This window comes from Poecilia mexicana, unplaced genomic scaffold (assembly GCF_051168715.1).
Source record: "Poecilia mexicana isolate PSO_F unplaced genomic scaffold, ASM5116871v1 scaffold_18, whole genome shotgun sequence".
NCBI classification, from domain to species: domain Eukaryota; kingdom Metazoa; phylum Chordata; class Actinopteri; order Cyprinodontiformes; family Poeciliidae; genus Poecilia; species Poecilia mexicana.
The window spans coordinates 21,932,291-21,959,954 of record NW_028263387.1 but is presented as its reverse complement, the minus strand read 5'-3'; the positions used below and the strand labels follow the sequence as shown (position 1 = coordinate 21,959,954).

At 39.1% G+C, this 27,664-nt stretch overlaps 1 protein-coding gene across 6 annotated transcripts; it reads right to left on the bottom strand.

The window, feature by feature from the left end:
• Nucleotides 1-272: 272 nt before the first annotated feature.
• Nucleotides 273-27,240, bottom strand: LOC106914583 (uncharacterized). 6 transcript variants are annotated; one of them, XM_088015256.1, is made up of 37 exons: nt 27,157-27,240; nt 24,653-25,975; nt 24,204-24,256; nt 23,564-23,599; nt 22,710-23,480; nt 21,618-22,627; nt 20,076-20,233; nt 19,445-19,503; nt 19,240-19,313; nt 18,346-18,468; nt 18,227-18,264; nt 16,947-17,072; nt 16,717-16,827; nt 16,584-16,613; nt 15,680-15,718; nt 15,370-15,495; nt 14,188-14,314; nt 12,769-12,939; nt 12,643-12,677; nt 12,182-12,334; nt 11,088-11,225; nt 10,963-11,001; nt 10,745-10,885; nt 9,509-9,636; nt 9,416-9,439; nt 7,080-7,103; nt 6,091-6,757; nt 5,314-5,371; nt 4,358-4,471; nt 4,144-4,275; nt 3,649-3,771; nt 3,372-3,566; nt 2,681-2,794; nt 2,404-2,598; nt 1,601-1,681; nt 1,399-1,520; nt 273-1,323 (listed from the first exon to the last, which is right to left on the bottom strand). In XM_088015256.1, exons 2-37 carry the CDS (start codon nt 25,919-25,921, stop codon nt 1,255-1,257), a joined length of 6,873 nt encoding a protein of 2,290 aa, XP_087871382.1. In that variant the 5' UTR covers nt 25,922-25,975; nt 27,157-27,240; the 3' UTR covers nt 273-1,254. The 6 variants fall into 6 exon arrangements, with proteins under 6 accessions (XP_087871382.1, XP_087871383.1, XP_087871381.1 ...); XM_088015257.1 differs by lacking the exon at nt 27,157-27,240 and adding an exon at nt 26,136-26,500 and having other exon boundaries at nt 5,314-5,368; XM_088015255.1 differs by lacking the exon at nt 27,157-27,240 and adding an exon at nt 26,136-26,499.
• Nucleotides 27,241-27,664: the final 424 nt, after the last annotated feature.

Genomic DNA, 27,664 nt, shown 5'->3' with positions numbered 1-27,664 from the left:
TCAAAAATCCATCACAAAAATAACGTCTTCGGTTACTTTCATTATTTTTTCTTATTGAAGCTTACTTTTAGTATTCGTAAAACTTCAGTGAGTTCAATTTTAGTTTTGTAAACATTTGATCTAAAAAAAACATCTAAAATAAAATCAAAAACACTTTTAGTAGTTTGAATTATTTTTTTACTTTTGATTGAATATTTAGTATTTATACTATTACTTGAATAAAAATGTCTTCACTGAAGGAATAAGCCAAAACACAACAGACACAAACTTAGTTTGTTTGTACACAAACTTTATTATATTCTATCATAAAGAGTCAGTACACAGCTTCAGTTATTACATGTCAAGTTTATTTGTGTAGCAAATTTCAACAAGGAATGTACTTTGTCCTTAAAAATATTCACATTCAATCAAGGCACAATTTATCTTTCTAAAAGTCCAGTTTATCGCCCAAGGTGCAAAGACATTGGACATATAATTAGCACTCAGTGATGGAAAAATAACTGTCACTTTTCAACAACAGAAATAGCAACTGATATTTTAACAAAGCCTGTAACTAAAACAAGAAAGGACAAATTTGTGTTTTGTTTTTGGTATGTCAATGAAAAAAAAAAGAAAAAATGAGAAATATAAATGTATTTTTATGTCAACATAAGAACAAGTGTGGGTGTTGAATCTTATTATTGTGGGTTGAGATTTTTACACACTTGGATGCAACTCATAATAAAAGTCCTGCATTCAGGCCAAATGTAACTGAAGGCTGTGTTGTTTTTACCCCGTCACTCACAGCCATTTAAAGATGGCAGCATGAACAACCTGAACCTTCAGAGACGCATAATTACAAAAAACGTCAGCCTTCTCCCGCCTGAATGTCCCAGTTAGAAAAATAAACGTGTTTATCTTTGCGTCTGCCTAAAAAAAATCAATTGGATTTGATCCAGAACGCTGCTGCAGGTGTTCTGACTAAAACCAGGAAGATGGAAAACATCACCCCAGTTCTAAAGTCCCTACACTCTTACCCTCTCTGTAGCTTCATCAGAATCAGAACCACAGAATCTGTGCACTGCAGATCTGTAACAAATTCCCAGAAAACTGCTGAAACACTCAGTTCCTTTAAATCAAGGCTAGAAATTTTTTTTAGAAATACTGAATGTGAAGGGAATCATCTTAAATAAATTCACAGTTTAAAAATGGATCTGCCCAATCGAAGCAGACTAGAAGTTTTAATACATTTTAAAAGGAGAAATAAAAACAGGATCATCGAGAGTTTCTGGTTTTCCTTTTTGGAGGCGGTGAAGGTTGCTCTTCTTTCATCTGCGAATGTTTCTGAAAATCAAAGTGCGTTTAGACGGCACGCTGCGAACATGTGTGTGTTTTTATTGTTTTATTATTCAGGTTTACCAGCAGGTTGTCGTAATGATTTCTGCTGCAGCAGTGAGTGTCCTCTTCGTTGCTCTTCAGCACGTAGAAAACAGAGCAGAGGGAGCAGAAATATCCCAGTTTACGAGCAGTAAACTCCTCGCCTGAAGAGGAGGAGAGACAAGAACATGAACAAGAAGAAGAGCGTTTCCAACCGGTAGGTGTATGTGTGTTTGTTTCTCACCAAAGGAGATGTCAGGGTTGAAAGGAGGCAGGATAAAATCACCAATGGTACAAGGAGACTGCCTTTGTTTTTTACAGGTTACTGAAGAAAAACAAACGGAAAAATGTTTAATTTTTACTTTAAAGTTGATGGTATTAAGAACAGGGCTTCTATGAGTTTCACAAACACAAGTTTAAAACTTTTTAAGACCATTAATAATTAAATTTAAGACCTGTATCAAAACAAAAACATTTAAAAAAAAATCACATTTTATTTAGTAGTAGTGTCAAACTTTTTATCAGAGAATATGTGGCATCGCATGGGTCGGGACAGAAGTGAGAAATGAAAAACGCAAAAAAAAGCTAGCTAAAATGTGATAGCGGCTAGTTAGTGGTAGCAACAACCACCTTGAGTTACAGAACCCAATGATAATGTTTGCTGATGACAGATAATGGTTTCTTGTGATAGAAAAGTAAGAAGAAAAACAATACTACAGATACGAGATTCATTCTAAGACCTGTGATTGAGGTATTTAAGGCCACCTTAACTATTTTCTAGTGAATTTAAGACATTTTAAGGCTTTTGTTTTAGATATATAAAATTAAGACTTTTTAAGGATGTGCAGAAGCCCTGAAGTTTATCTCCTTCAAGAAAACATTTTCTAAAAGGTCACTAAGACTGGTAATTGTTACTTTGTTTCTTTAAAACTACAGAATGTAACTTTTATATATTTTTTTTACATATTTGTTGGAACAGTCACTGCTAGATAAGTATGGGATGACAGATTGTCTGAAAAAAACTGAGCTCCTCTTCCTCTGCCAAACCTTCTTCATCCTCCTCCTCTTCCTCCAAGCGTCCGTCCAGGTTCTGTTTGTCTGGACCTTCAGCAGCTTCAGTGTCCGTCTCCGTCTTGACGTGCCCCAACACAGCAGAAGAAGAATCCAGCGACACACCAGGAAGTGATTTGGTTTCTTCTTCTTCTCTGTTTTCTTCAGGTTTTCCTCCAGCAGATTTTCTCACTGCAAATAAGGTGAAGCATTGATCGATCTTAGTTTTTCAGCGATGTGACATCACAGTGGAGCAGACTGTGAGGTCGGCTACCAGGAGTCTTTCTGGGTTTCTTCCTGGGTCGGCCTCTTTTTCTGGTTGATGTCACTTCCTGTTTCGTCTCCTCCAGCTCACATGATGCTGCAGCGTTCACACTCTGATCTAAAACTGAACATAAAAACACACCGATGATGAAAAACCAGAATAAAAAAACTCAAAATGCATCCATGTTCCCCTGGCCGTCAAAGTCTTTAGAAGAAAAATGGCGGCTGTTAGTACTTTTGGGAAACTGCTGCAGCTGAATTTAAGTACGCATTGGTTTTTAGTCATATTATTTTTTTATTTTTTCTGTCAATTTTATAATTATTTTTTACCAAACTTCATTTTAGTTTTTGATTTCCACCGGTGACTCTCTGTTGTACAGTATTTATGATCAGCTGAGGTTGTTTGACTTGAATAAAAATAACTTGGAGCCAAATGGAGTAAATTTGACCATCATGAAATCAAATTATTTATATGATTCCACACCATTTTTAACTAGATTTTCATTAAATCTAAATGCATTGAACTCATTAAGTTCAGTTCAGAATTAACTGAATTTAAAATAAAAGGACTGTTTGGTTACATTTTTTTTACTTAATAAAAGTTAAACTAAAACCGTCAAATCATAAAAACTCTTTCAGAGATGGATCAATGGACTTGTTCCTTTCTGACACAGAAACGTGATAGTTGATTTAAAACCAACCTGATGGAACCGTCTCCTCTTCCAAAGCTTCTCCGTCGGCCCTGCTGCGTCCTTCATCCTCCTCCTCTTTCTCCAAGCATCTGTCCAGGTTCTGTCGGTCAGGACCTTCAGCATCCGTCTCAGGAAGTGATTTGGTTTTTTCTTCTTCTCTGTTTTCTTCAAGGTTCTCAGGTTTTCCTCCAGCAGATTTTCTCACTGAAAACAAGATCAAACATTGATCAATCTTAGTTTCTCAGTGATCTGACGTCACAGTGGAGCAGATTGTGACGTCGGCTACCTGGAGTCTTTCTGGATTTCTTCCTGGATCGGCCTCCTTTTCTTATTGATGTCACTTCCTGTTCCGTCTCCTCCGTTTCTTCCAGCTCAGCTGCTGCTGCGGCGTTTACACTCTGATCTAAAACTGAACATAAAAACACAACAATGATGAAAAACTAGAGTAAAACTAAACTGGAGTGAAATAGAAAAAAAGACCTAATTATATTATTCTGAAACATTTAACTAGATTTTTGTTAAATCTAAAGGTAACGCCCTCTACTGGCTGCAGTAGGAACCGTGAGAAAATAACATTAAATAGTCCTGCCACAACATAATTTAAGACCTGTGATTAATTTAAGACCAACATTTTTTTTAATGAATTCAATACATATCATAGGAACCCTTAATACCCATGAATTTAAGACTTTAAAAGACCTTTTTAAAACAACCTAGAATTAAATTTAAGAAAGAAAAAAGTTTTAACTATAGTTTTCCGACAGGTTCTGTTTGTCTGGACCTTCATCAGCTTCAGTCTCCATCTTGACGTGCCCCAACACAGCAGAAGAAGAATCCAGCGACGCACCAGGAAGTGATTTGGTTTCTTCTTCTTCTCTGTTTTCTTCAGGTTTTCCTCCAGCAGATTTTCTCACTGCAAATAAGGTGAAGCATTGATCGATCTTAGTTTTTCAGCGATGTGACATCACAGTGGAGCAGACTGTGAGGTCGGCTACCAGGAGTCTTTCTGGGTTTCTTCCTGGGTCGGCCTCGTTTTCTGGCTGATGTCACTTCCTGTTTCGTCTCCTCCAGCTCACATGATGCTGCAGCGTTCACACTCTGATCTAAAACTGAACATAAAAACACACCGATGATGAAAAACCAGAATAAAACTAAACTGGAGTGAAATAGAAAAACAACACCTAGTTAAATTATTCTGGACTATATTTAACTAGATTTCATTCAATCTAAACGTAAAGAACTCCACTGTTTGCATTAGGTCACATTGTAAAGTAAAATGACTGGATTGACCACATTTTATGAATTACATAATATAATCTGTTGAATTTGGTAGAAAAATAAACATTAATGTAATAATAATACTTCAAGTTTTTATGGATTAAAACATTGTTTCATCTATTTAATCTCTGACATTTAACAGGAACAGATTTTAGAGGAAACTCAGCTCTGAATAACCCAACCTGCTCTGGACTCGGTAAAGTTTACCAAAGGGCTGAAACGATTCATTGGATTAATCGTGATGAATCGATGACTACAATAATTGTCAACTGATTTAGGAATCAATTAATCGGTAATATGAGTACAAAGTCTCAAAAAAGGCGATTAAAGAAAATACTTAGAGCCATAATTATGCCGAAAATGTACAAAAAATATAAAGATATTTAAAAAATGCCTTGCCTGCAAATATATTTTATAGTTTTAGCTTAACCCAATTCACATTCTGTAAAAAAAATAAATAAAAATCTCCTAATCTTTTAAAAACGCATTTCTAATATTGTATAAAAAGGCTTAGGGGGTTAAATGAAAAGCAGAAAGGGACCATTTTTTAATCTGATTGATCATCAGACTAATCGATTACTAACAGAACCGTTAGCTTCAGGAAGAGTTTACCGGTTACCATAGCAACGTGTCCCCTCCCAAACCGAGACGTTTAAGGTCCTGAAACACCAACCTGGGCTGCTTCGACCCGAGCCGTCAGCAGATCTCAGAGTTTCTGCTCCGACTTCCTGCTGAAGAGAAACAAGAGAGGCGATTCAAACAAAACCAGGAGATATTCCACTTTTTTATACGTTTCATTTACAGCTTGACATGAACAAAATTAACTGGGATGAAAGTAGGAGAAAAACAATCTTATGTGGTCTAATCCTCGTCTCAGAAGTAAATTTATTAAAGCAAATAAACATTAATAAACTGTCCATATAGACCCCTAAACACAAAACAGGTCATATAAAGATAACATAGAAAAAACATATCTTTGTAATTATATAGTGCTCTATTGAATCAATGTACTTAACTACACCTTCATAGAATATTATGTTTTATTGTGTTTTTAAAGTAAAAATTTATCTGCTCATAACTTGCAGAATATGATGGTAACCAAGTTATGAAATTAATTTGAAGTCGAAGCTGTTGGATCTGTGTAGCATTTTCTGTTTATAATTCTGAGCAGAAGTCAGAATTAATTTCTGATTTACTGAATTTCTGCTCATTTATGTTTTTAAATAAGCAGAAATGTAAAAATAAAGTAAAAAATGAGTAGAAATTTCTCGTTTCTGCTTATAATACTAAGCAGAAATTTGTACAAAATAAAAAAACTATAGTTTTTAATTCTACAGGTTCTATTTTTCTATTTTCTAAATAAAAATAGAAGTTGTAAACCTTTTCCAGAGTTCCACCAAACTTCTACACAGCAGATATAAGATGATGGAGATGAGAACATCCTCCTCACCTCAGGCTTTGTGGAGGCCTCCTTTTCTTCTTCTTCATTTTGCCCCCCTGCTGTGACGTCTTCGCTGCTGCTCGTCTCGTCTTTGGCTGCAGATCCGCCTCTCATCTCAGACTCTTTACCAGCTGTTTCCTGTTTCTCAGCTGGCGTCTCTTCTTCGTTGGTTTTAGACTCCGTTATCTTGGCGCGGCTCTCACTGGTCAAAGCGTTATCTCTCCTAGCTGTCGGTTCTTCTCCTGGTTTATCGTCCCCTCCTGAGTTCCCAGCTGCTGCGTTTTCAGAGACGCGCGTCGCCAGGACGTCTTCGCTGCTGCTCGTCTCGTCTTTGGCTGCAGATCCGCCTCTCATCTCAGACTCTTTACCGGCTGTTTTCTGCTTCTCTGCTGGTTTCTCCTCTTCTTCATTCAGTTCGTCTTTCTGATCTGTTACACAATCGATCAGCTCTTCTTCCTCTTTAGACAACTTGTCTGCAGGAGTTTGGGGTTCCTGAGTGCAACTTTTGTTTTCAGTCCGATCTTCGGCTGAATCTGTTCCAACATCCTCTTCCTCAGCTGCTTCGGTCTGCTGCTGTTCACAGGCTGCAGCTTCCACACCAGCAGGCCGGGTTTTATCTGGAGCTCCCTCAGCCAGTCCTGGAACAGCGCCCCCTGCTGGGGGCTGCCTCTGCACACTGAAATTACAAAGGGAAAATATTTCACCAGCTGCTACTAAACGTAGTTCCTGCAATGCTTTAAATCTAAACCCTTAGCGATTTTCACTTTCAGATTTATTTTTCCAGTATTTATTCTCATCGTCAATCCATTTAATTGTAAGAAAGGTAAATTATATTAATTTTGTGTGTATATAATTTACAAAAAACTAAATTATTTAAAGACAGAAGCTTCTCACAGTGGAAAAACTAAAAAACATTCTAATGGTTTTGTTGTCCAATTAAAATATAAACAAAATATTAGAGAGAAATATAAAGACCAACATTACTGTCACATACTCACAGTCGGACATTTTTAACCTTGAACCTGTGGAGCAAAAACAAAAACAGTCATTCAGGTTATTTAGACGCAAACGCACTGAAGGTCCAGCAGCTGAGCAGAGATCAGACTTTAGCAGCTGACGGCACTTGGTGGTGGTGAGAGTGGCTCCACTTCAACATATCTTTACTCAAGTAAAAGCAAAAAGTAGCCAACAAATTACTCAAGCAGCTGAGTAACTGATCAGATTATCAGTCATTTAATGTTTACAAACAAAGCAGACGGGGAAAAATGTAAAGTTATGTGGAAACTTTGGTATTTTAAGGATGAAAATGACAATAATTCACATAACATAACAAAATGAACAAAATCAGTTTCTTTCAATAAAAAAAAACAAAAAAACTTAGAAAGCCAACAAAAACTGCAGTCTGAATTTTTGATTAAAAACATGTTTGTTTTTCACTGAAAATCCAGAAATTTTACTCAAGCATGAGTAGAAATACTTCATAATAAAATTACTCAAGTAAAAAGTATAATTTAGTAAAAATACTCCTAAAAGTAAATTTTTCCAAAAAGTTACTCATGTAAATCTAATTAAATGTAACAAGTTACTACCCAACTGGTAGTAACTTGGTTCACATGGGAAGCGACGAGCAGCAGCAAAATGTGAAAGTTTCCCGCGACAGCATCAAAAGTTGAGCATTTTTAACTTTCTTGTGTCGAGTCGCTGCACATCTGAGTCCGCAAGCTCAAAATTTCTCTTTCACAAATTGTTTGAGGACAAGTCGCCTCATTGCACAGGTTTAATAAGAAATGAATGCAGAGCGACGTTTCTAAATTAACGTTTGTGTTTTTATGCTGTAAAGCAGTGGTCCCCAACCTTTTTATTACCACGGACCGGTCAAGACTTGGAAAATTTTGCTGCGGCCCGGGGGGAATTGGGGGTTAAGGATAAGGCTTCTGCATGTTGGTGTTTCCGCTAAATCCTGAATATACCCAACCTGAATATACAACCTGTTGAATGTGACAAGTAGCCAATCAGAAAAGGCGGTGACGTCAGAACAGAAGGGAAATCCCAAACAGCTGACATATCGCGCAGCTGTGAATCCGGTGAATATCGAGATGATATGTGGAAATGTTTATTATATGTAAAGGTCGTTATTATGTTTATGTTTAATCAGTTAAAAATGTTAACTATGAAAAAACATAGTCGCCTCCAAATCATAGTGCAGCAAATAGAGCGGCTGCTCCCGCTGTCTTTTATCCACCGCCTTTTCTTTTTGTCTCTTTTATCTCTTAAAATGAGTCCGCAAACTATCACTCCGTGTTTGGTTATTCTAAATTCCCGCTATATTGGGGGTTTTGTGGCTTTTCTTCTGGAATCGCTATGTTCCTGACTGGAATCGGTTCGAGTTGCTCCTGCCTTGGAGACACGAACCGATCGAACCTGTTGTACTTTTATCAGCTCTGTGGTCACAGAGGTGTGGAGAATCGGCCAACAATTCATAAATCTTTCCGTCTAAACCAGACTTAAGACTCACAAGCTCTACTCCTCTCCTCCACTGCCCAAACGCTCTCTGACTCTGGTCGCCATGGTAACGTTTACATATCCCTTCAAAATAAGATGCAGATGCGCCACAAAAACGAGCATTTTACTTTCGTGAAAATTTTAACTCACGATAATGACTAACGGGAGCCCTGAGCTTGTTTCTCTGGAACGAGACGGTCCATCTGGGAGTGATGGGAGACAATGACAACCAAAGTGTTGCTTATATCCACTTAGTGCTTGGTCTCTACGTGGCGAAGCAGTTTGAAGCTTCATTGCCTCATTAGCAGCCGGTCGCCGCATGTTACGCAGAGCGGCTTGTAATGTTTGACTCACCTACCGGTCCGGGATAAATCCATCCTCCTGTCTCTTCTCTGGGCCTTTTCCACTTTGCAAAGAAACTTTCCAAAGACATCTGATCTGTTTACTCATTTTGATGCTTGTGGGCTCAGTGTTGGCGCGCAAGTAACTGAAAGAATCCGGTTAAAGAATTTTCAAAATAAAAGATCCTCCAGACTCAAATACATGAAACGGAAATATTTAATTATTTCTTGCGCGGCCCGGTACCAATTGGTCCACGGACCGGTACCGGTCCACGGACCGGGGGTTGGGGACCACTGCTGTAAAGCACTTTGAACTGCCTTGCAGCTGAAATGTGCTATAAAATAAACCTGATTGTAGTTACATCCAAGAAAGATGGACGAATAAGAGACAGCAAACAGACAGAAACTAAGGGATTCCAAAAGTTAACTGTGTTGATGACCTTTGAACTCTGATGACCTGACAAAGACCAGCAATACTTTCAGATACTCACAGGTGGACATTTTCAAGTTTCCTCCTGTGGAGCGAAAACAAACAGTGAGGTTAAAACAGCCTGGAAGCACAGAGGATCTGGAGACAAACGTACCAAACGTCTTTCTTCTTCTTCTGATCAGAATCATTCATCTTCTTCTTCTCTTCCTCAGACAGACGGTTAAACAACAGGAGGTCCAACACCAGCGCTACGCTGCTGGAGTCACACATTTCTATGTACACCTGGAGCAGAAAGACCCGGGAAAAAGCTGAGGAACAAAATATTTATGTTTCTTCATTTGTCATTAAAGTGTGTGGATTTGCTGTTTGGCTTGTCGATCGTCTTAAAAATGAAGATTGGGAAATAAAAATTATGCAACCAAATTCAAGAATTAATCACTGGTTGGTGTTGGAGGATTTTCTCTTGATCTCCATTTTTCAAAGATCTTTCAGACTCTAAACCAGGGGTGTCCAAACTTTTTGCCAAGATTGTCGACTCCAAAGCGTTTGCAGGCCAAAAACCTCAACCTAAAATCAAGCAAATGAAGTCGATCGATAATTATTTCAGGCCCAAAACCTGGAAGGGATTTTTATGATGTTGCCTAGACATTACAGCACATATCTGTGATGTGAAATGTCTTATCAGGCTGCTGCACATCGGAGCAGTTGATGTTGTAGATGGTAAAAGATGAGCAAATTTCTGCCAAAAACTCCAAAATTTTCCAGAAAAATCTTCAAAAGAAAGTTTTCAACATTTGAAATTCAGGAATTTCCAAGTTTTTTTTCTGATATTAATCTAAAATTTTTTTTTTTTTTTTGGGGGGGGGGGGATTTTCTTGTTTTATGTAGGAATTTTCTGAGATTACTCTCAAAATTTATGACTTCTTTGTTAAAATTTTACTCTCTTTTTTTTTCTACAGCTGCCTTAATACGCCGTAACAGTTTTTGCAGATTTTCTGTATTAAAATAAAGACATGCAGCTCTCAGTTTCTTTTGGGCTTCACTGAATAAACTTACTTTCAGCAATAAGAACAGGATTTGTGTCACTTTGTTTCAAAATGCTTGCTATATTTAGCCAAGTTCAAGAAAAAATAAAAGCTGATTTGTGTGCAGTAAAGTCAGATTTTCAATAAAAGTTTCTTGGTTTTACCTTTGTTATACAAACACAAATACTCTGTGTTGTACTCTGTATGAAAAATATTTTGGTAAAATCTTTTTACCCTGATTTCAAATTAAAAATCTCCATCTCCATTTTTAAATTGGAGTCACACAAAGCCAGCCCACATTTTGGACACCCCTGATGTAAAATGTTGTGCAGCGTCAGGCTAGCAGGTGGTGAAAGCCAACGTACGCGTTCAGCGAGGACCAGGTAGTTGACAAACGGAGCGAGGGACGCGACCGCCATCAGAACGCTCTGAATGACGCTCAGGGTGACGTCAGAGAAGGTCACACATATCAGCCGCTGACTAAGGGACTCGGGCTCTGAAACGTGCTACAGCAAACAGAAGAAACTGGAACAAATACAAGCCGACAACGAAAGAAGATCAGAATAAACGACCAAGAACTTACAGCGTTGCTCCATCTCATCAGATTCTTGTACATCGTCTCCTGTAAAAGCAAAAAGATGTTTTATGCAACACATGAACATTTTTGCTGAGCTTTTATTGTGAAGAGCTCTGAGACGGTGCCAGTACCTCGGTGTCTCCTGGATGCATGTCCTCTAAGACCAAGTGGACTTTGAGGACAAAGTCTTTGCCAGGAGAAGGTTTACGGGTCAAGTAGCCCTCGAGAAAGCTGTGGCAAGAATCCCAACAAGGGAAAAACACGAAGGCCTGCAGGAGACGGAGGGTTGGAACATTAAACAAGAGTCGCCATAAACAACTCCTGATTTAAAATAAAAGCCTATTTGGCAAAGTTAATTTGTCCAGTTTTTATTTTAACCTTTGCAGGTTAACAAACAAAATGTGTTATTTTTTGTCACAACAAGCTGATTCCCTCAGGAGAGTCCAAACTTTATGCCAAGTGGGTCAAAACTGTCGACTCTAAACTGGCTGCAATCTGGACTCGACATTAACTGCAGATCCAAATGAAAGGGGTTTTCCTGACGAGGGCCATTGTAAACAAAACAAAACAAAAAATGAGTACATTTCTGTCAAAAACTTTTTGTGATCTCAAAAAATTGTCTAGAAAACTTTGACATTTTCTAGAAAAATTTTCAAAAGAAAATTTTTGAAATTTCAAGTTCAATAATTTCCAAGGTTTTTTTTGTTTTGTTTGTAGAAAATTTTTGATGTAAACTAAAAATTTTATGTTTTGTAGAAATATCACTCTCAACAATTTACCGCCTTCTTTTTCCTACAACGGCCCTGATGCACTGAAGAGGTTTCTTCATGTTTGCTGTATTAAGACAGACGTGTAAGTTTTCAGTTTCTTCTGGGCTTGACTGGATATGTTCATTTTCAGCACCAGAACAGGATTTGGGTCAAATTCTTTCAAAATGTTGCCGATTTATCCAAGTTTAAGACGGAATAAAAGCCAAGTTGGCTTTTCAGCAAAGGTCTCTGGATAAACTTTTTGTTAAAACTTGGATATAAAAACACAAATACTTTGTTTTGTACTTTACATTTTCCTGTGTAAGAAAATCACGTTGGCAACGATATGATTACAAATTAAAAGTCTTCATCTGCATCAATGGCAAATTTGCAACACTTTTGAATTGCTATTGGGGGCCAAATAAAATCAGTCCCAAATGGCCCCCAGGCCACTGGACCCTTCTCATCCTCCTTACCCTCCTCTGCAGTGACAGGACGTTCACAGACCACGAGTGACCTTTGGTGAAATAACCCGAGAACAACTGGGCCACAAAACTTTGACTCCTTATCGACTGAGGGAAACCAGTGAGCATGACGGTGGAGAACTGGGAGGCCTGAGGGAGAGCTTTCTGCAGGAAGACAGTTTAACATTTAAAATGCTTTAAAGGACGGCACACCAAACACCTCTTTTCTTACAGGCTGTGGGTAAAAAAATAAACTTTTAACGTCAGCGTTTTCATTCAGTAGGAAAAACTGACATATGGACACGTTTGTTAAAGCTGGTAAGTATTTAAATCACTATAAAAACACACAATCTGTGTTACATTAAGAGCCTGTAAAACGTCTCACATCAAGACGTTCATTGCTGCGTAATTTGAGGACGACTTATTGGACATTAAATGATATAAAAACTACAAAAATAGAAAGCTGCAATCACCTTTATGTCGCCAACCTCTTTCACCGTCTGGAAAGCTAGAGGTGGAAAACAAGCACGATTATTCGGTCGGTCTGCTTTTAGCTTCTTCTGAATGAGTCTTTTTCAGTAGAAAGTTGTTGTCGTTACCAGGGATGTCAAACCACGGAGACATGGTGGGAAACATGTACGGCGCCGTCGACATCGTGACCCAAAATGGAGGATCGGCACAATCTTTGATGACACCGTTGGCAATAGGGATCCTCGCAGTAGCGACGGCATCGCTGGCGTCCGGCAGAGCCTGAGCAGGAAGCTTGGGGGCTGAACATGAACACACAGGTCATTACAGAAAGTTGTCAATATAACGGGCTAAATCTTAAATGTACACCTGATATATGAAAGTAAAAGGGATGCAGCGCTTTGCTAGTAACTGTCAACAGTACAACAACTAGACAACAAGGTCAGGGGGGAAAAAAAATTATTTAGGGAGAAAAAATTAGCACTTTTTGAAGGGAGTAGGCCCGCTATGCTAGCTTGACTTTGACCACATAACATGTAGATGTGCTGTGGAATGCTATCTGCTTCAGTTCAGCTACAAAAGTAAAAAAAAATGGCGACATATACACCAATTCTGGCAGATCATCAGTAGAGCAGGTGCTTATTGGCTCATCAACCACCACAAGAAGAGCTGATAGCAGCGGTAGCTAATCTACCACAGCGATCGCTTATTGATAATCGCAAAATAAACATCAACCCAGAAAACATTAAACTGTAACTGACTGAGCGTTCTGTTCTTGGTGTGTGAAATATTTGAGCGCGTTTTGGTGTTGAATCCTGAAACGTGTGGTGGCGTTGTTGTCGGTTGCTATGGCAACGCGTCTCTGTGTAGCGTAGCCGACAAAGAGAACGAGAAAGAAGTTACTTTGAGTTATTCTTCAATGGTTTATCTGCATTATTTTTCCCTTTACTGCGCCGTACTGCACAGAATTCGTAATGCCTGCATCGCCATGTTTCACTTTGCTAAAGGAATCGCTCCATCGCTGCAGTGGACAGCATGTAAAGAATCGCTCCATCGCTGCAGTGACGGCATGTAAAGAATCGCTCCATCGCTGCAGTGGACAGCATGTAAAGAATCGCTCCATCGCTGCAGTGACGGCATGTAAAGAATCGCTCCATTGCTGCAGTGGACAGCATGTAAAGAATCGCTCCATTGCTGCAGTGGACAGCATGTGAAGAATCGCTCCATCGCTGCAGTGACGGCATGTAAAGAATCGCTCCATCGCTGCAGTGACGGCATGTAAAGAATCGCTCCATTGCTGCAGTGGACAGCATGTGAAGAATCGTCTCCAGCGCATGCGTGACAGAAGGAGAGCCGCTGGTGTGTCTTCAACATGTCGCTGCAACAGGAAGTCAAACGTGAAGCCGACTGCTTCAGATTTTCAGAATAATGGTCGAAACTTAGATCAGCAAAAGTTATTTTTTTAATTTTGTGTTGGGGTTTTACATTAGATATTACCGTAATCATTTTTAGAGTATCTACTGTGTAATTTTTTATTTCTTTAAACTCACGCAGAGCTACACTGGAGGCCACAACCATCTTCAGCCTTTCCACGGTGTGTTTACGGCCTCGTTTCAGGAAGCTGTGCCAAACTCCAAGCCGATCCGCATCTTGCTTCGACTCAAACTCAACAAAAACCTGAAACGCACACAGAGACAGACAGAGGGAATAAACAGATGCATTTAAAATCGACGACTTTCTATCAGGGCTGCACGTTATAACAAAATCTTGCGATTACAATATGTGCCCGTTTTCCTCTTTTTATTGTCATCTGTGCTTCATCACTTTGCAACTTTTACCATTTTGGGCAAAGTCATTGTGGTCAGAGGTGAGCTTCTGAAAATCTGAGACTCTAAATGTCCAAATATTACATTAGCATAAGCACTTAGAAAGAGGCAGCACATTTCCACTAATCTGCTAGTGCACTAGTAGTGGAGCACATCGTTTTGTTTTCAACTTGGAGCTTTTGCTAAGTTGAAAACAATTAGCTTACACTAAATTAGAAGCACTGATTTAAGTGGCTTTTTCACAAACTTAAGCTTTGGTTAGGATGTTTTTAAGTAGTTAGGCGGTTGTGTTCATGCTCTTATTTTGAAGGGGGTGAAGGCTGTTTACACAGCAGTTCCGTTTCCTCTCCTCGTTTCCTCTCCTCGTGTTCTTCAGCTGTAATGCTGTGCAGCACTAGCATTAGCTTACGCTACGTACCTTGTTGGTGTAGCGCTTTAGAGTTAGCAGTGCTGATGCTTATGCACAGTTTGGTAGCAACTAGTTACATTTACTCAGATGCATTTACATGAGTAACTTGTTTGACAAAACAATACTTTTAGGTCCATCTGATGATGTAATTTTTAAATATTAAATGATTGATAATTTGATCAGTTACTCTGTACTTGAGAGGATTTTTTTACCAAATACTTTTTACTCCAACTTAAGAAATTTCTTGGACTTTTAACTGGAGTAAAGACGAGCTGAAGTAGTCCTGCTCTTACTTGAGCACAATGTTTGGATACTCTGTGCTTATGGTTAGCGCTTTAGGTTGAGCCCTGCTAACCTTTTAGCTTGCAGCGCCCAAAGCTGGTAGTAACCAACCATTTTAACACTTCAAATCGTCTTTTGCATAATGAAAATTGTGCACAACGACATTATATTCCTAACATTTTGTGGAGCCTTGTGCCTGTTGTGTGTGTTTGCACCTTGTTGAGCAGAGGCAGGAAGTTCCTCACAGAACCGATTTTCCTCAGAGCCGTCCGGAGGTCGCGGGCCTCGCTGGGTGAGATGTGATGAATGCAGATTATTCTTTCTCCATTATCAGTCATGTTCTAAAAACGGAGAGTGAACAATCAGAGCCGATACGAAACAATCCTGATAATCGCAGCTGATGGTTCTCAGTTCATCTCAGGAGGATGTTAGATAGCGGACCATCGCCTGAACACACAACCTATGCTCAGAACTCAATTAAGCATAAAGAATAAATACATTTATTCATGTTTTAGTACTACTTACATGTTTTAAGCACCGCATCAAAGCTTTGTAAAGGCAAAGCTGAAACAGAAAGTGTCCAGAGTAAGTGTTGAAGGTATGAAACATGAATAAATAACATACTTTAAACACACTTTATCAACTTATTGAAAGTCTTTAGCCTAGGTATGTTCAAAGTGTGACCGGGGGGCCATTTACTGTCTTGCTGCGAGGCCCTGCTGCTAGCAGCTCAACTGTGTCAAAACATAAAACTGCTAGCAGCTACAGACATCTGACAGCTCATCTAAAAAGAGGCATGACAGACTGGTGAGGCTGGAAATCATCTCCAACAAATCAGCAATGAAAGAGTCAATTATCTGGTCACCTTTTGTTCAAACCAGCATTTTCACATTTAATGGTTCTTTTCTCCCCATTGAAACAAGGTTAGAAAACTTGGTTTTTTAGGAATGAATGAAGAAGTATGCCGGTCACAGTGACACGTTTTGCTGGACGATATATTGTCCAAGTTATTGCGATAAATGATATTTTGTACTTCTGACACAATTTTTAACTGATATGATGTAATAAAGGAATAATAGTGCAAGACATTCTCAAAGATCAATAAACTTTAAATTCTAATGAATATTTAACTCTAGAACTGGGAGATATTTAAATATCCAAAATAAACAAAAACAACTAATAATATGAATTATGAAGCCTACAAATAAACTTCAAAGATTAAATAATCCTTCAAAACATGTTTAGTTGAGACCAAAACACCAGACGGAAGAATTTTGTCATTCAGTTTTCGGTAGAAAGAGAGAAACGCCGAATCATGCAAATGGAAATGATTGAGTTTGTTTTGCTTTATATTGTAATTAATAGATTAATTGATTATGGAGACAGAAGTAATTCACTACAGAACATGCTGATCTTTGTGTATACTAACCGATGTAGGCTTCCCAGGTTTCCAACTAGTCTGAAAACAGAGTTTAGATATTTTTTTACAAAAAGGTCATCCAATGACACACTGTTAGCATCATCCAGCGTTTATAAAGTGTGTATAGCACTGAAACACCCACCACTGCTCTACAAGCCTGTACGGATAGTTTAGATCCTTTGAAAAACATGCCGCGACTAAACTGTGCGAGAGCTTTCCTCAGCCCTTTCACCTGCGGCATGAAAGCAACAGCCTGCAAGGAGAAGAAGAACAAAACAGGAAAGCTCATCAAAACTTGGATCTATCAAATGTGCTCAACCGGTAAAACCAAAACTGGAGTGGTAAAACGCAGGTTTGGCAGAAGATGCTTACCAGTTGTTTCTGAGGAATCACATAAATGTCAGAGTTGTTCCTAAACCCAAAAGGTTGGAGGAGAGCGACGACATCATCCTCTGTGTAGCAGCCGTCGTAATACTTTGGAAGGTTGGTTATCAAGAGCTTCGGATTAAACGGAGCAGTTACGTTAGGAGAGGGAAAAACCACATCATTGTGTTGATTAGGACACAGTTTGTGTTCGTATATGATTTAGATCAGAGGTGACCAAAGTTTTTGCCAAGTGAGACAAAGTTGTTGACTCCAAAGTATTCGTGGGCCAAAAAACCCTACTTGAAATCAAGTACAGTAGCTCGATATTTATTGTAGATCCAAAACCTGACAAGGATTTTTATGACTGTGTATTAGGTCCGTTGTAGATAGAAAAAAAAAAGGGGTAAATTTCCTCCTTTCTGTGATTAATCTCATAAATTTTCTAGAAATATTTTCAGAAATTTCCGAGTTTTATTTTTTTAATAGAAAATGTCTGTTGGTAATATAAAACAGACTTTTTTCTGGCAAATTTCCTTATTTTTCTAGAAATTTTATGATATTACGCTCAAAAGTTCTATGTTTTTTGGCAAAAATTTACTTTTTTTATGCAACAACCCTAATACGCCATAGCAGATTTTTCATGTTTTCTCTATTGAAAGAAACACATGTAGTTTTCAGTTTCTTTTGGGCTTGACAGAATAAATGTATTTTAAGTAATAAGAACAGGGTTTGTGTCAAACTTTTTCAAAATGTTTGTTATATCTAGCCAAGTTTAAGAATGAATAAAAGCTGATTTGGGTGCAGCAAAGTTGTTTTTTCAGTAAAAGTTTCTGGATAAACTTGGTTTTATCTTTTGTTACGACATGGTTATAAACAGATGAATAATTAGTGTTGTACTTCACTGTGTAGGAAAATTATGTTGGTAATTTTTACCCTCATTACAAAATAAAAGTCTCTGTCTGCATCTGTATCATTTTTGAACTGCAGTCGGGGTTCGCACAAACGTCAAACTTTTGACATCGCTGATGTAGATCAGATCACAGAGGCCTATCTGGGGGTTATTTGTGAGCATAAAGTTTCTCAGGTGTTTTACTCATGTTTTGTGTGTCTAGTCCACCATTCACAGGCGACTTTGATTTCAATTAACTGCTGTTTCCAAACATCACATATTGTGGAATGAGGTAGAAAATGGGACCATCTTTAAATCTGACTGGCTTAGGTCTTGGTCAGGAGGAAAAGTGAATTCGGCTTTCAGGAATACTGATAAAAACAGATAGAAAGCTTACTTCTGGTTCTAAAATGGAACCTTTGGATTCAACAGGCCCTGGAAAATAGAGTCAAATAAATAAAGTAAAAAACAAAACAATGTTAAAATGAATACAATCGAATTGTAATGTTTACATACAAAGCAGTTTGGGATCAAAGCATTTTTCTATCTTCTCCCCAACAGTCAGATCATCTGAGGAAATCACCGGCGCCGGATTTTTGTTTGATGCTGGTTTACTTTCACCAGGTGTGATAGCTGGACCTTTAAATCAGAAAATGTGTCACAGGTGAAAACGGATATTAATCAAATATCCCATTTGGTTCGTCTTAAACCTGATAAAAACAAATGAACCAAAGAACCAGAAATTCCCAACACAAACATCTGGAATTTCGCCAACAGACAGTATTTTGTTCTTTGTGTCCCCAACAATTAAGACTTAATTTGTCATAAGAGAAAAAAATGGAGGCTAATTTTCGAAGTTATATTTTCATCAAGTCATTCATGTATTCATAATTAAACAATAATGAATTAGCAAGCTAAACATTTAGTTTACAACTAACTAAATATGTGTTGTGCTAACTAAATCCTTGATAACTAGATATTCAATCTGAAGTTAAATAATTAAATTTCCAACTAATTTATTTTGCACATTAAATGTTTAGCTTTCAACTAATACTAGATTTCTAATAGCTAGCTATCAAACAATTTTTTAGTTAGTTAAATTTTACAAACTAAATATTTCACATGCTGACAAAAAGTTAAAGTATTTTGTAAACTAATTATTTAACTTAACTAAATATTTAGTTTGAAGCTAAATATGTATCTTATAAACTACATATTTAGCTTGCTAATTAAATATCCAGTTTGAAACAATTAATAAATGAAACGCCATTTTTTTTGTTACTTTTCTGAAGGGCAAAATAACCCAAATTATAGCTATTAAAAAAGGCTTCCAAGAGACATTTTGTGATAAAAAGCAAAAATTATCAACAAAGATTCCTTTCTATACCCATTAAGTAGTTCCCCACTTACGTTTTAGCTCAGTTTCATTCTTTGGTTTCTCCTTCACTTTCAGGGCTTCAATTCTGTTTGATGGCTGAGATTTCCTGTAAGGAACAAAGTGAACTGATGTCAGCTCAGATATAAACATAAACTAAAGGAGCAAATGGGTGAACCATCAGAAATATTACGAGGAGGACAGATTAAATTAAATATCAACATAAAGAATACATCATACATTTCCATAGCCATTTTCTGCTCAGTTGAAGTCACAGGAGGCTTCTGGGGTCCAGAAGACTGTAAATAGAAAGTATTCTATTCAACGCAAGCAAACTGATTAAAATACAATAGATAAGCTTTTCATCCAACAACAGAAATCTCTAATGTGTGAATTCTGCTTCTTAAATTGTCAAGTGCTGTATTTACATCTTTGAACATCTTTAAATTCATATTAAAACCTCAAACTTTAGTGGAAGGAAAGCGATGCAGTCATAAAATGTAAGACGACCAGCAAGTTAGGAGTTGGAATAGTAGATTTCTGGAAAAATATCATGAAGGGTCTGAGAAGTTGCTAAACGTAGCAGCAAAGTTGTTAATTTGACGACAGAGCTTCTCTGTTCCCACTCATTCCCACATTTGGTCACACCCATCGGTGTCTTGGCTCCGTCTACTTCAGTGAAATTTTTTAAAATCTGTCGGGGGCGGGTTTAGGCTTCCACAGGGGGGTTAGTTACAATTTAACAAAACTTAACAGCTGTGTGCAGTTTGTCACAAGTATGCAGTCAAAAAAAAAAGTTTTGTCACTGTCTGTATAACAAAAATAATTTTAACAACATAACATGGATAGCTGTAATTTTAAGTAACGAAACCTGGCGATTTGGCGGGAAACCGGCTGTGCTTTCAGTCTGAGGCGCCTCTGATGATCCAGGTGTTGAGGTTAACTTGTTGAACTCGTCCAGGAAAACCGGAGTCAGAGTTTTCACCAGGCTCTCTACATCTATCTGCTGCTTTGACAAAGACTGGACAGCTAGAGAGACAGAAAAAAACACACTTTAATGTAGCAGAGTTAAAGAATTGCAAAGAATTTAGTGTAAAAGAGGAAAACAATGGCAAAACACTGATAAAATATATCATGTTTTTAGTCTGGATTCTTCTGGTTAAATCTGAAGTATGTAACTTTTATTAATAAAAATGTTTTTGTTTTATTTACATATTTGCCAAAATCGTTAGCGCTGTCAATCACTCTCCTCACACTCATGGCAGAGTCTGCCATGAGTGCTAAGGCTAGTTAGCATGACCACTGATGACAATGGATAAAAAGTTTTCCTTGAACTTTAAGTTGTTTCGGTAACACTTTATTTGAAGGGGTGTGAATAAGACTGACATGACACTGTCATAAACATGACATAACACATGTCATGAACATCAATAAGCCTTCATGAATATTTGACTGTTGTCATAAAGCGTCATTCGGTAAATTATGACACTTTTAATACAAAGTTGACATTATTCAAAATTGTCTTTGTTATGACAACTTGTCATTTTGTTCAGCTTTAGTTATTACACTGCTTGTATTAAGAAATAATTGTACTGCACTTTATAACAACCAGTCATGTTAACTAGACATTTGTCTGCCAGTCTACCATTCTGACAGTGTGCAGAAAGGGAATGCTATTTAATTAAATGCTGAATTATGATGACGTTGTTTTTTGTTTTTGTTCTTTTTTTAAGTGACCACAATGAATTGACTATGAGAATGTCCAGAAGAGATTCACCAAGTTGTTTCGCTTTATTTCAGGGGGTGGAAATATTAATCATTGTTTTGTTAAAGCTTTTGCTAGTGTAATAATTAAATCATTATGACTACTATTATGACAAATTTATGTCAGATCATGATTTCTTGGTTAAGGACAAGTTGTCATAACGAAGACAATTTTGAATAATGTAAATTTTGTATTAAAAGTGTCATGATTTACTGAATGACACTTCATGACAACAGTCAAATATTCATGAAGACTTACTGATGTTCATGACAGGTGTTATGTCATGTTTATAACAATGTCATGACGGTCTTATTCACATCCCTTCAAAGAAAGTGTTACCATTGTTTCTTTTAGCAGCACGTACATAAGTTTAACTGACAGTTAACACCGACGTCCTGACACTGATTGGATGTTTTTGACTGGGAGAGGGGAGTTTTTTCAGAAATATAGTAGTACTATGAGGAGGTGAGGGAATTTTCACAGATTATCTGCTTCATATTATTCTGTCACAACATGGTGACGATTTAAAAAAATATGTTTAAAAGAAACACTTTTTAAAAAGCTACATATCACAGCTCCAACTGAGTAGTAATTTAATCTTCAGGAAGCTCAATTAGAGCTAATCCAATTCCCCATCATGTGTCTAACCTGATGATTGAAGCAGTTTCTTCACCAGCGTCTCTACACTGCTCTCATCCTGAGGGACCGATGTCTCTCCGGACGTTTGTTTCTCGCCGCTTCCACTTGGTGACAGCGGATTCTTGCTGCTGCTTTTGGGTGAAAGCTGTCTCTCGGAAGGCATTCCTGGAGAGTACAGCTCTGCTTCCTTAACGCTGAATGAGGAAGATCTGGAGATCCCCGAGGGGAGAGGAGGTGAACATGGGAGAGAGGAGGTGGTCCCAGGAGAGAGGAGAGGATGTGGACCCAGGAGAGGTGGACCCATGAGAGGTGGTCCACCTCTCTGCTGGAAGGAGGAGAGAGGTGGTCCCTGGGAGGAGGTGAACCCAGGAGGGAGAAAGTGGTCCTGGGAGACAGGAGGTGGTCCCATGAGAGGTGGTCCCATGAGAGGTGGTCCCATGAGAGGTGGTCCCATGAGAAGTGGTCCCTGGGAGGAGGTGGACCCAGGAGGGAGAAGGTGGTCCTGGGAGACAGGAGCTGGTCCCATGAGAGGTGGTCCCATGAGAGGTGGTCCCATGAGAGGTGGTCCCATGAGAGGTGGTCCCTGGGAGCAGGTGGACCCAGGAGGGAGAAGGTGGTCCTGGGAGACAAGAGCTGGTCCCATAAGAGGTGGTCCCATGAGAGGTGGTCCCATGAGAGGTGGTCCCTGGGAGGAGGCGGACCCAGGAGGGTGAATGTGGTCCCAGGAGGGAGGTGGACTCTGGGAGCCGGTGGATCCAGAAGGCAGAAGGTGGTCCTGGGAGACAGGAGGTGGTCCCATGAGAGGTGGTACCTGGGAATAGTTGGACCCAGGAGGGAGGAGGTGGTCCCAGGAGGAAGGGGGTGTTGCCAGGAGTGTTGATCCCAGGAGAGGTGGTCCTCCTCTCTGCTGGGAGGAGGAGAGAGGTGACCCCTGGGAGGAGGTGGACCTAGGAGGCAGAAAGTGGTCCAGGAGGAGAGAGGAGGCGGACTTCTCGTACCGTGGAGAACGAGATCGAGACCTAAACAGAACGAAAAGTAATGGATGATGACACAGATCTCAACTGTTGAGTCCAATGTAAAGTAATAGTTCCTCCAACAGACCTGAGGGTGTGTCTGTAACTGTAGGAAGACTTGGATGGGCTCCTGCACCTGTCTCTGCTGTCCTCAGAGCTAGAACTGTCTGAGGTGGACATCGATCTACTCCTGGATTTACAGTGTTGACGATACGGGCTGTGCGAGCGAGAACCGGAGCCTCTTCTATGACGGCGGTCGAGACTTCTGGAAAGGGAAGCGTTCCTGTGGCGGGGTGAGCGAGAACCGGAGCCTCTTCTATGACGGCGGTCGAGACTTCTGGAACGGGAAGCTTTCCTGCGGCGGGGTGAGCGAGAACCGGAGCCTCTTCTATGGCGGCGGTCGAGACTTCTGGAACGGGAAGCTTTCCTGCAGCGGGGTGAGCGAGAACCGGAGCCTCTTCTATGGCGGCGGTCGAGACTTCTGGAACGGGAAGCTTTCCTGCGGTGGGGTGAGCGAGAATCGGAGCCTCTTCTATGGCGGCGGTCGAGACTTCTGGAACGGGAAGCTTTCCTGCGGCGGGGTGAGGGAGAACTGGAGCCTCTTCTATGATGGCGGTCGAGACTTCTTGAACGAGAAGCTTTCCTGCGGCGGGGTGAGGGAGAACTGGAGCCTCTTCTATGACGGCGGTCGAGACTTCTGGAACGGGAAGCTTTCCTGCGGCGGAGTGAGGGAGAACTGGAGCCTCTTCTATGACGGCGGTCGAGACTTCTTGAACGAGAAGCTTTCCTGCGGCGGGGTGAGCAAGAGTCACTCTTGTATTTGCTCGTCTCCTGATACTGCCTCCAGATTGCGTCTATTCTATTTAAACACGTGGAAAAGCAAAAACACATTTGGATCCATAGGATAAAGTGGGTTGCATTTGTTTGAAGACAGACTTTTACCTGGAGAATTGTTGTTCACAAAACAAGTCTGGGTATCTACGAAGAAAAAAAAGAACACACACATATGGCTGAAACCAGATGTCTGAAGATTTACATTTACAATTTTTTCTGGAGATGCAACAATTAGAAAATTTGTGCAGATAACCCAAGATTAAGGAAATCTACCAGTCAATCAATATGTGCAGGCCTGATTCACTTATTAGCAACTCTAAGATGGATTTCCAGGTTAAAACAGAGACAATATTATCTCTTGTCACTCTTCTCTACTTGGGTTGCTAGGCAACAGACAGAATTCCATTGGGGTTGCTAGGCGATGGGCTGGGCTTCCCTTGGTTGCTAGGGAAGCAGGTACAAATCAGTACCTGCTGATTTGTGACGTTCTAGACACTATAAAACATTAACTTACACAACAAAAAAAAAAACCTTGTGTGTTTTTTTTTATACGTTACAGACTTTTTACTAAAAGTTATATTGTGGGAATTTCATGTCTGACTGGTGAACCATTAATTGCAACTCCGCTCTTAGTTCCATATTCAACAACATGAACATTTCTTTCTAAAAAGTCTATATTTCTAAAATAAATGAGTAAAATCGTCAAAAGAAAGAATAAACAAAGGCTGACTTTGTGCAAAAACCTTACAGGGTTTTGCACTTCTCACGATGATCAGCGGTCTTCATGTGGGAACACCAAGCCTGTTAAAATAAAAAAACATTTAAATTACATTTTATCAGTTTGTATTTTCAACACAAATCTATTGAAATACGATAAACCAAACTTAGAAGTTTTTAGCAAGATATATGAGCTTGTTTTAAGCCAATGACTCCTTAACATTTATGAAAAAGTATTGGTTCCATTGGCAGATTATTTCACTTATGGGAAAAATGTTGTTATAAATGAAATAAACTGCCAATTAAAGAGATCCTTTTTAAAATTTACATTAATTATTGACTTAAAACAAGCTCCTATATCTTGTGAAAAAGTTTCTTGTGATTTAATTTTGTCTTAATTCACACGTCGTAAGATATTTACTAGAAATTGGTCAAAAATACTAGGTAAAATGTTGTGTTTTTGCAGTGTAGATCACTCACCTGTACGTCACGACTTTCCTTGTTGCATATCGAACAGTAATGTGGGAAGGATTCCGGTGAGATTCCTTTACAGTCTCTAATTGTGGCATCTGAAGGCTTATTCTTACAAGATAACCCCTTAAATTTAGTCTGCATCACTGACTTATCCTGTCCTTTCAGTCCACACTTCAGCTCAGCTTTATTCTGCCCAGCAACCGCTGTTTCTTTTATTTGAGTTTTGCTTTCCTTGCTGTTGGAACTCTTCTGTTCTGCTTTACCAGGTTTGGAGGATTTGGATGTGGACTCTGGTTGCTTTGGAGGAAGAGGTTTGCAGGATTTAGGCCTGTCGGTTTTCTGTTTGGCTGAAATTACGGCGTGTGAAGGCTCATTTTTAGAAGATGATCCCTTAAATTTAGTCTGCATCACTGACTTATCCTGTCCTTTCTGTCCACGCTTCAGCTCAGCCTTATTCTGTCCAGCAGCTGTTGTTTCTTCTATCTGAGTTTTGCTTTCGGAACTCTTCTGTTCTGGTTTACTAGGTTTGGATGATTTAGATGTGGACTCTGGTTGCTTTGGAGGAAGAGTTTTGCAGAGTTTAGGCCCATCAGGTTTATGTGTGGGTGAAACCATTTTATTTTGCTCACTAATCTCAGACTTGTGGCTTGTTTTAGAGTCCAAATCTCTGCTTTTGCCCTTTAACACACATCTTTGCAGCCAGTCCTCACTGGGTTTGTGAGTTTCCACCAGTGACTTACCACTACTCTTATCTGTGCTAGCTTTTCCAGTCTCCTTTTTAGCAACGCTTCTACCAAAATCACCGCAATCAATAACTTTATTTGACTTTACAGGAGTTTTATGCAAGTTACTCTTTAGACCAATAGTGGGCTGCAATTCAGAGGATTTCTCTGCAGCTCTTTTCTTCTTATTCATGGAAATCTCCATCAGGATGTATTTCAGGTTTTCAGGGGTGATCTGATCATCAGAGTAAGCATTGAGCTCTCCCAAGTCATCCTTGTCAAGTCCAAACTTGCTGAGGATCTCAGTAGCTAAATCTGCTGTGTATTTGGGTTGATCCGATCTGCCTGGTTCTGGAGTTTTAGCAGCACCTGCACTTGGAGGAGGCTTCCTGTTGTCTGCACCTTCACCAGAAACACTTCTGCTTCCGTCTGTGCAGCCAGAAGATGGGTTATTGTGATCTTTTTCGGTTTGTTTGCATATTGAAAGCCAGGCCAAAGAGGCAGTGTCACTGAGAGTATCACTGCAGCGACCTCCCTGTGGAATTGAAGACATTGTTGCAGTTGTGTTTGAGGAAGATGACTCTAAGTGGAGGTGAAGATTAGTGACCTAAAAGATGACGCAGAACATATTTAGGCAGTATCTCAGAGGAATATTTAGTAGTAAACATAAAACTCATCCAAACTTGTAACAACCATTCTATTTTAATGTCTATTTGTATCGAATGAAAGTTAAATTCTCTAACAAAAAAAAAAAATATTTCACCTACTTTCAACAATCGAAGCCAGTCGTACTGAGTCGCTGGCTTAATTCAGTCACATTTAGCCAGTGCAAGTTTTAAAAATTACATTTTAAACAGATTATTCTCCGGTTTCTGCTTCCATCAAGCTAGCAGGCTATTGCTAGCAAACGCGACTGTTAGTCACAAGAAAGACGTCATGACGCAATGTTCCAAACAGTGTGCGTGAACGGGAAATAAGGTCGCGCGGAATCCGGAGAGAATCTCGTTATTTTCTTGAGCTAATTTGATACTGTCCTTTCTTCTTTGATTCATTCAAACGACTGCATGCCACCACCTGCTGTTGTGGGGATAGATTATACCAGTATTTCCCAACCTGGTCCTCAAGGCACACTGACCTGCATGTTTTAGATGTTCCCCTGCTTCAGCACACATGATTTCAATTGATGGCTGATTAACAGGGTTTTTGCTGAATTGCAATCATCTGAATGGGGTGTGTTGAAGCAGGGGAACATCTAAAATATGCAGGTCAGTGTGCCTTGAGGACCAGGGTTGGGAAACACTGGATTATACCACCAAACAAGCTTGTTTATTCATATTAAAACAGTGTTTCAACACTTTTTATTTATTCAAATTGAGAATTTAAAATACTTTATTTATTCCAAAGGGAAATTAAATCTCAAAGCGGAAAAAGTTCAAAACAAAACCAATGGTGGTTTAACTCTTATCCACAAAGTTAATTTGGTGGTGACAAAAAAACACAATAACAAGCTATAAATTATATAGTTAAAAATAGTTTACACGTTTTTCTTCATTCGTAAAACTGACCCAAGGTAGAGTGCAAGCACTTCAAATATTTGTTATAGAAAACTGTGGCTATAGTTGAGTATTGATAAAAACAGCTACATTGAATTTTTCCCACAGCCAGAAAGACCTTACTTCTGTTACGTCACTTTTAAACATCTGAATCAGCATTTTTGGTCAAGTTTGAGCATTAAAACAAGGAAACTGACTCCAGTTCCACTTTGCTCTCATTTTTGCCCCATCCTACCTCTCTGAGCTGCTCCACCCTTATGAACTCTCTTCCCCGTTGCAGTCAGCTGGTCCTTAATGCCACTTGATGAATATTTGGCACATATAGAGGACCCCATGCTCAGCTGTTTGTCAACATCCAGGAGTCTGAGTTAGACCCAGGTATTACATAAACAGACTTAAAGTTGCAGTATGTAACTTTTATTTTAAAAAAAAAATCTTTGTTAAAGCTATCAACATGTTTTGACGGCATGGTACAGATAATCTGAACAAAATTAATCTCCTCCACTTCCTCCTTGAGCTTCAGTCTGCAAAAATCCAACGATCCTGGTCAAAAACAACCAATCAGAGCCAGAGAAGGAGAGTCTTATCACTTTCAATTAACCTTGAGTACGCGCTGCTAAACGTGCTAATCACTGAGAAACAACTTACCATTACAGAAAAACCCTTTATTCACCATAATGGGTGCCCATGCTAACTAGTCTTAGCATTGTGCCAGGCTGTAGAGTAGCAGAAAGAGGAGGTTG

Excerpts from the sequence above, each read along its gene's own strand:
- LOC106914583 (XM_088015256.1), bottom strand. The coding sequence starts at position 25,921 with ATGTCTTCAATTCCACAGGGAGGTCGCTGCAGTGATACTCTCAGTGAC. Across the intron at positions 12,678-12,768 it reads TCCGTGGTTTGACATCCCTG|CTTTCCAGACGGTGAAAGAG; the intron begins GTAACGACAACA and ends TTCCACCTCTAG. Across the intron at positions 5,372-6,090 it reads AGGCCTCCACAAAGCCTGAG|CAGGAAGTCGGAGCAGAAAC; the intron begins GTGAGGAGGATG and ends GTTTCTCTTCAG.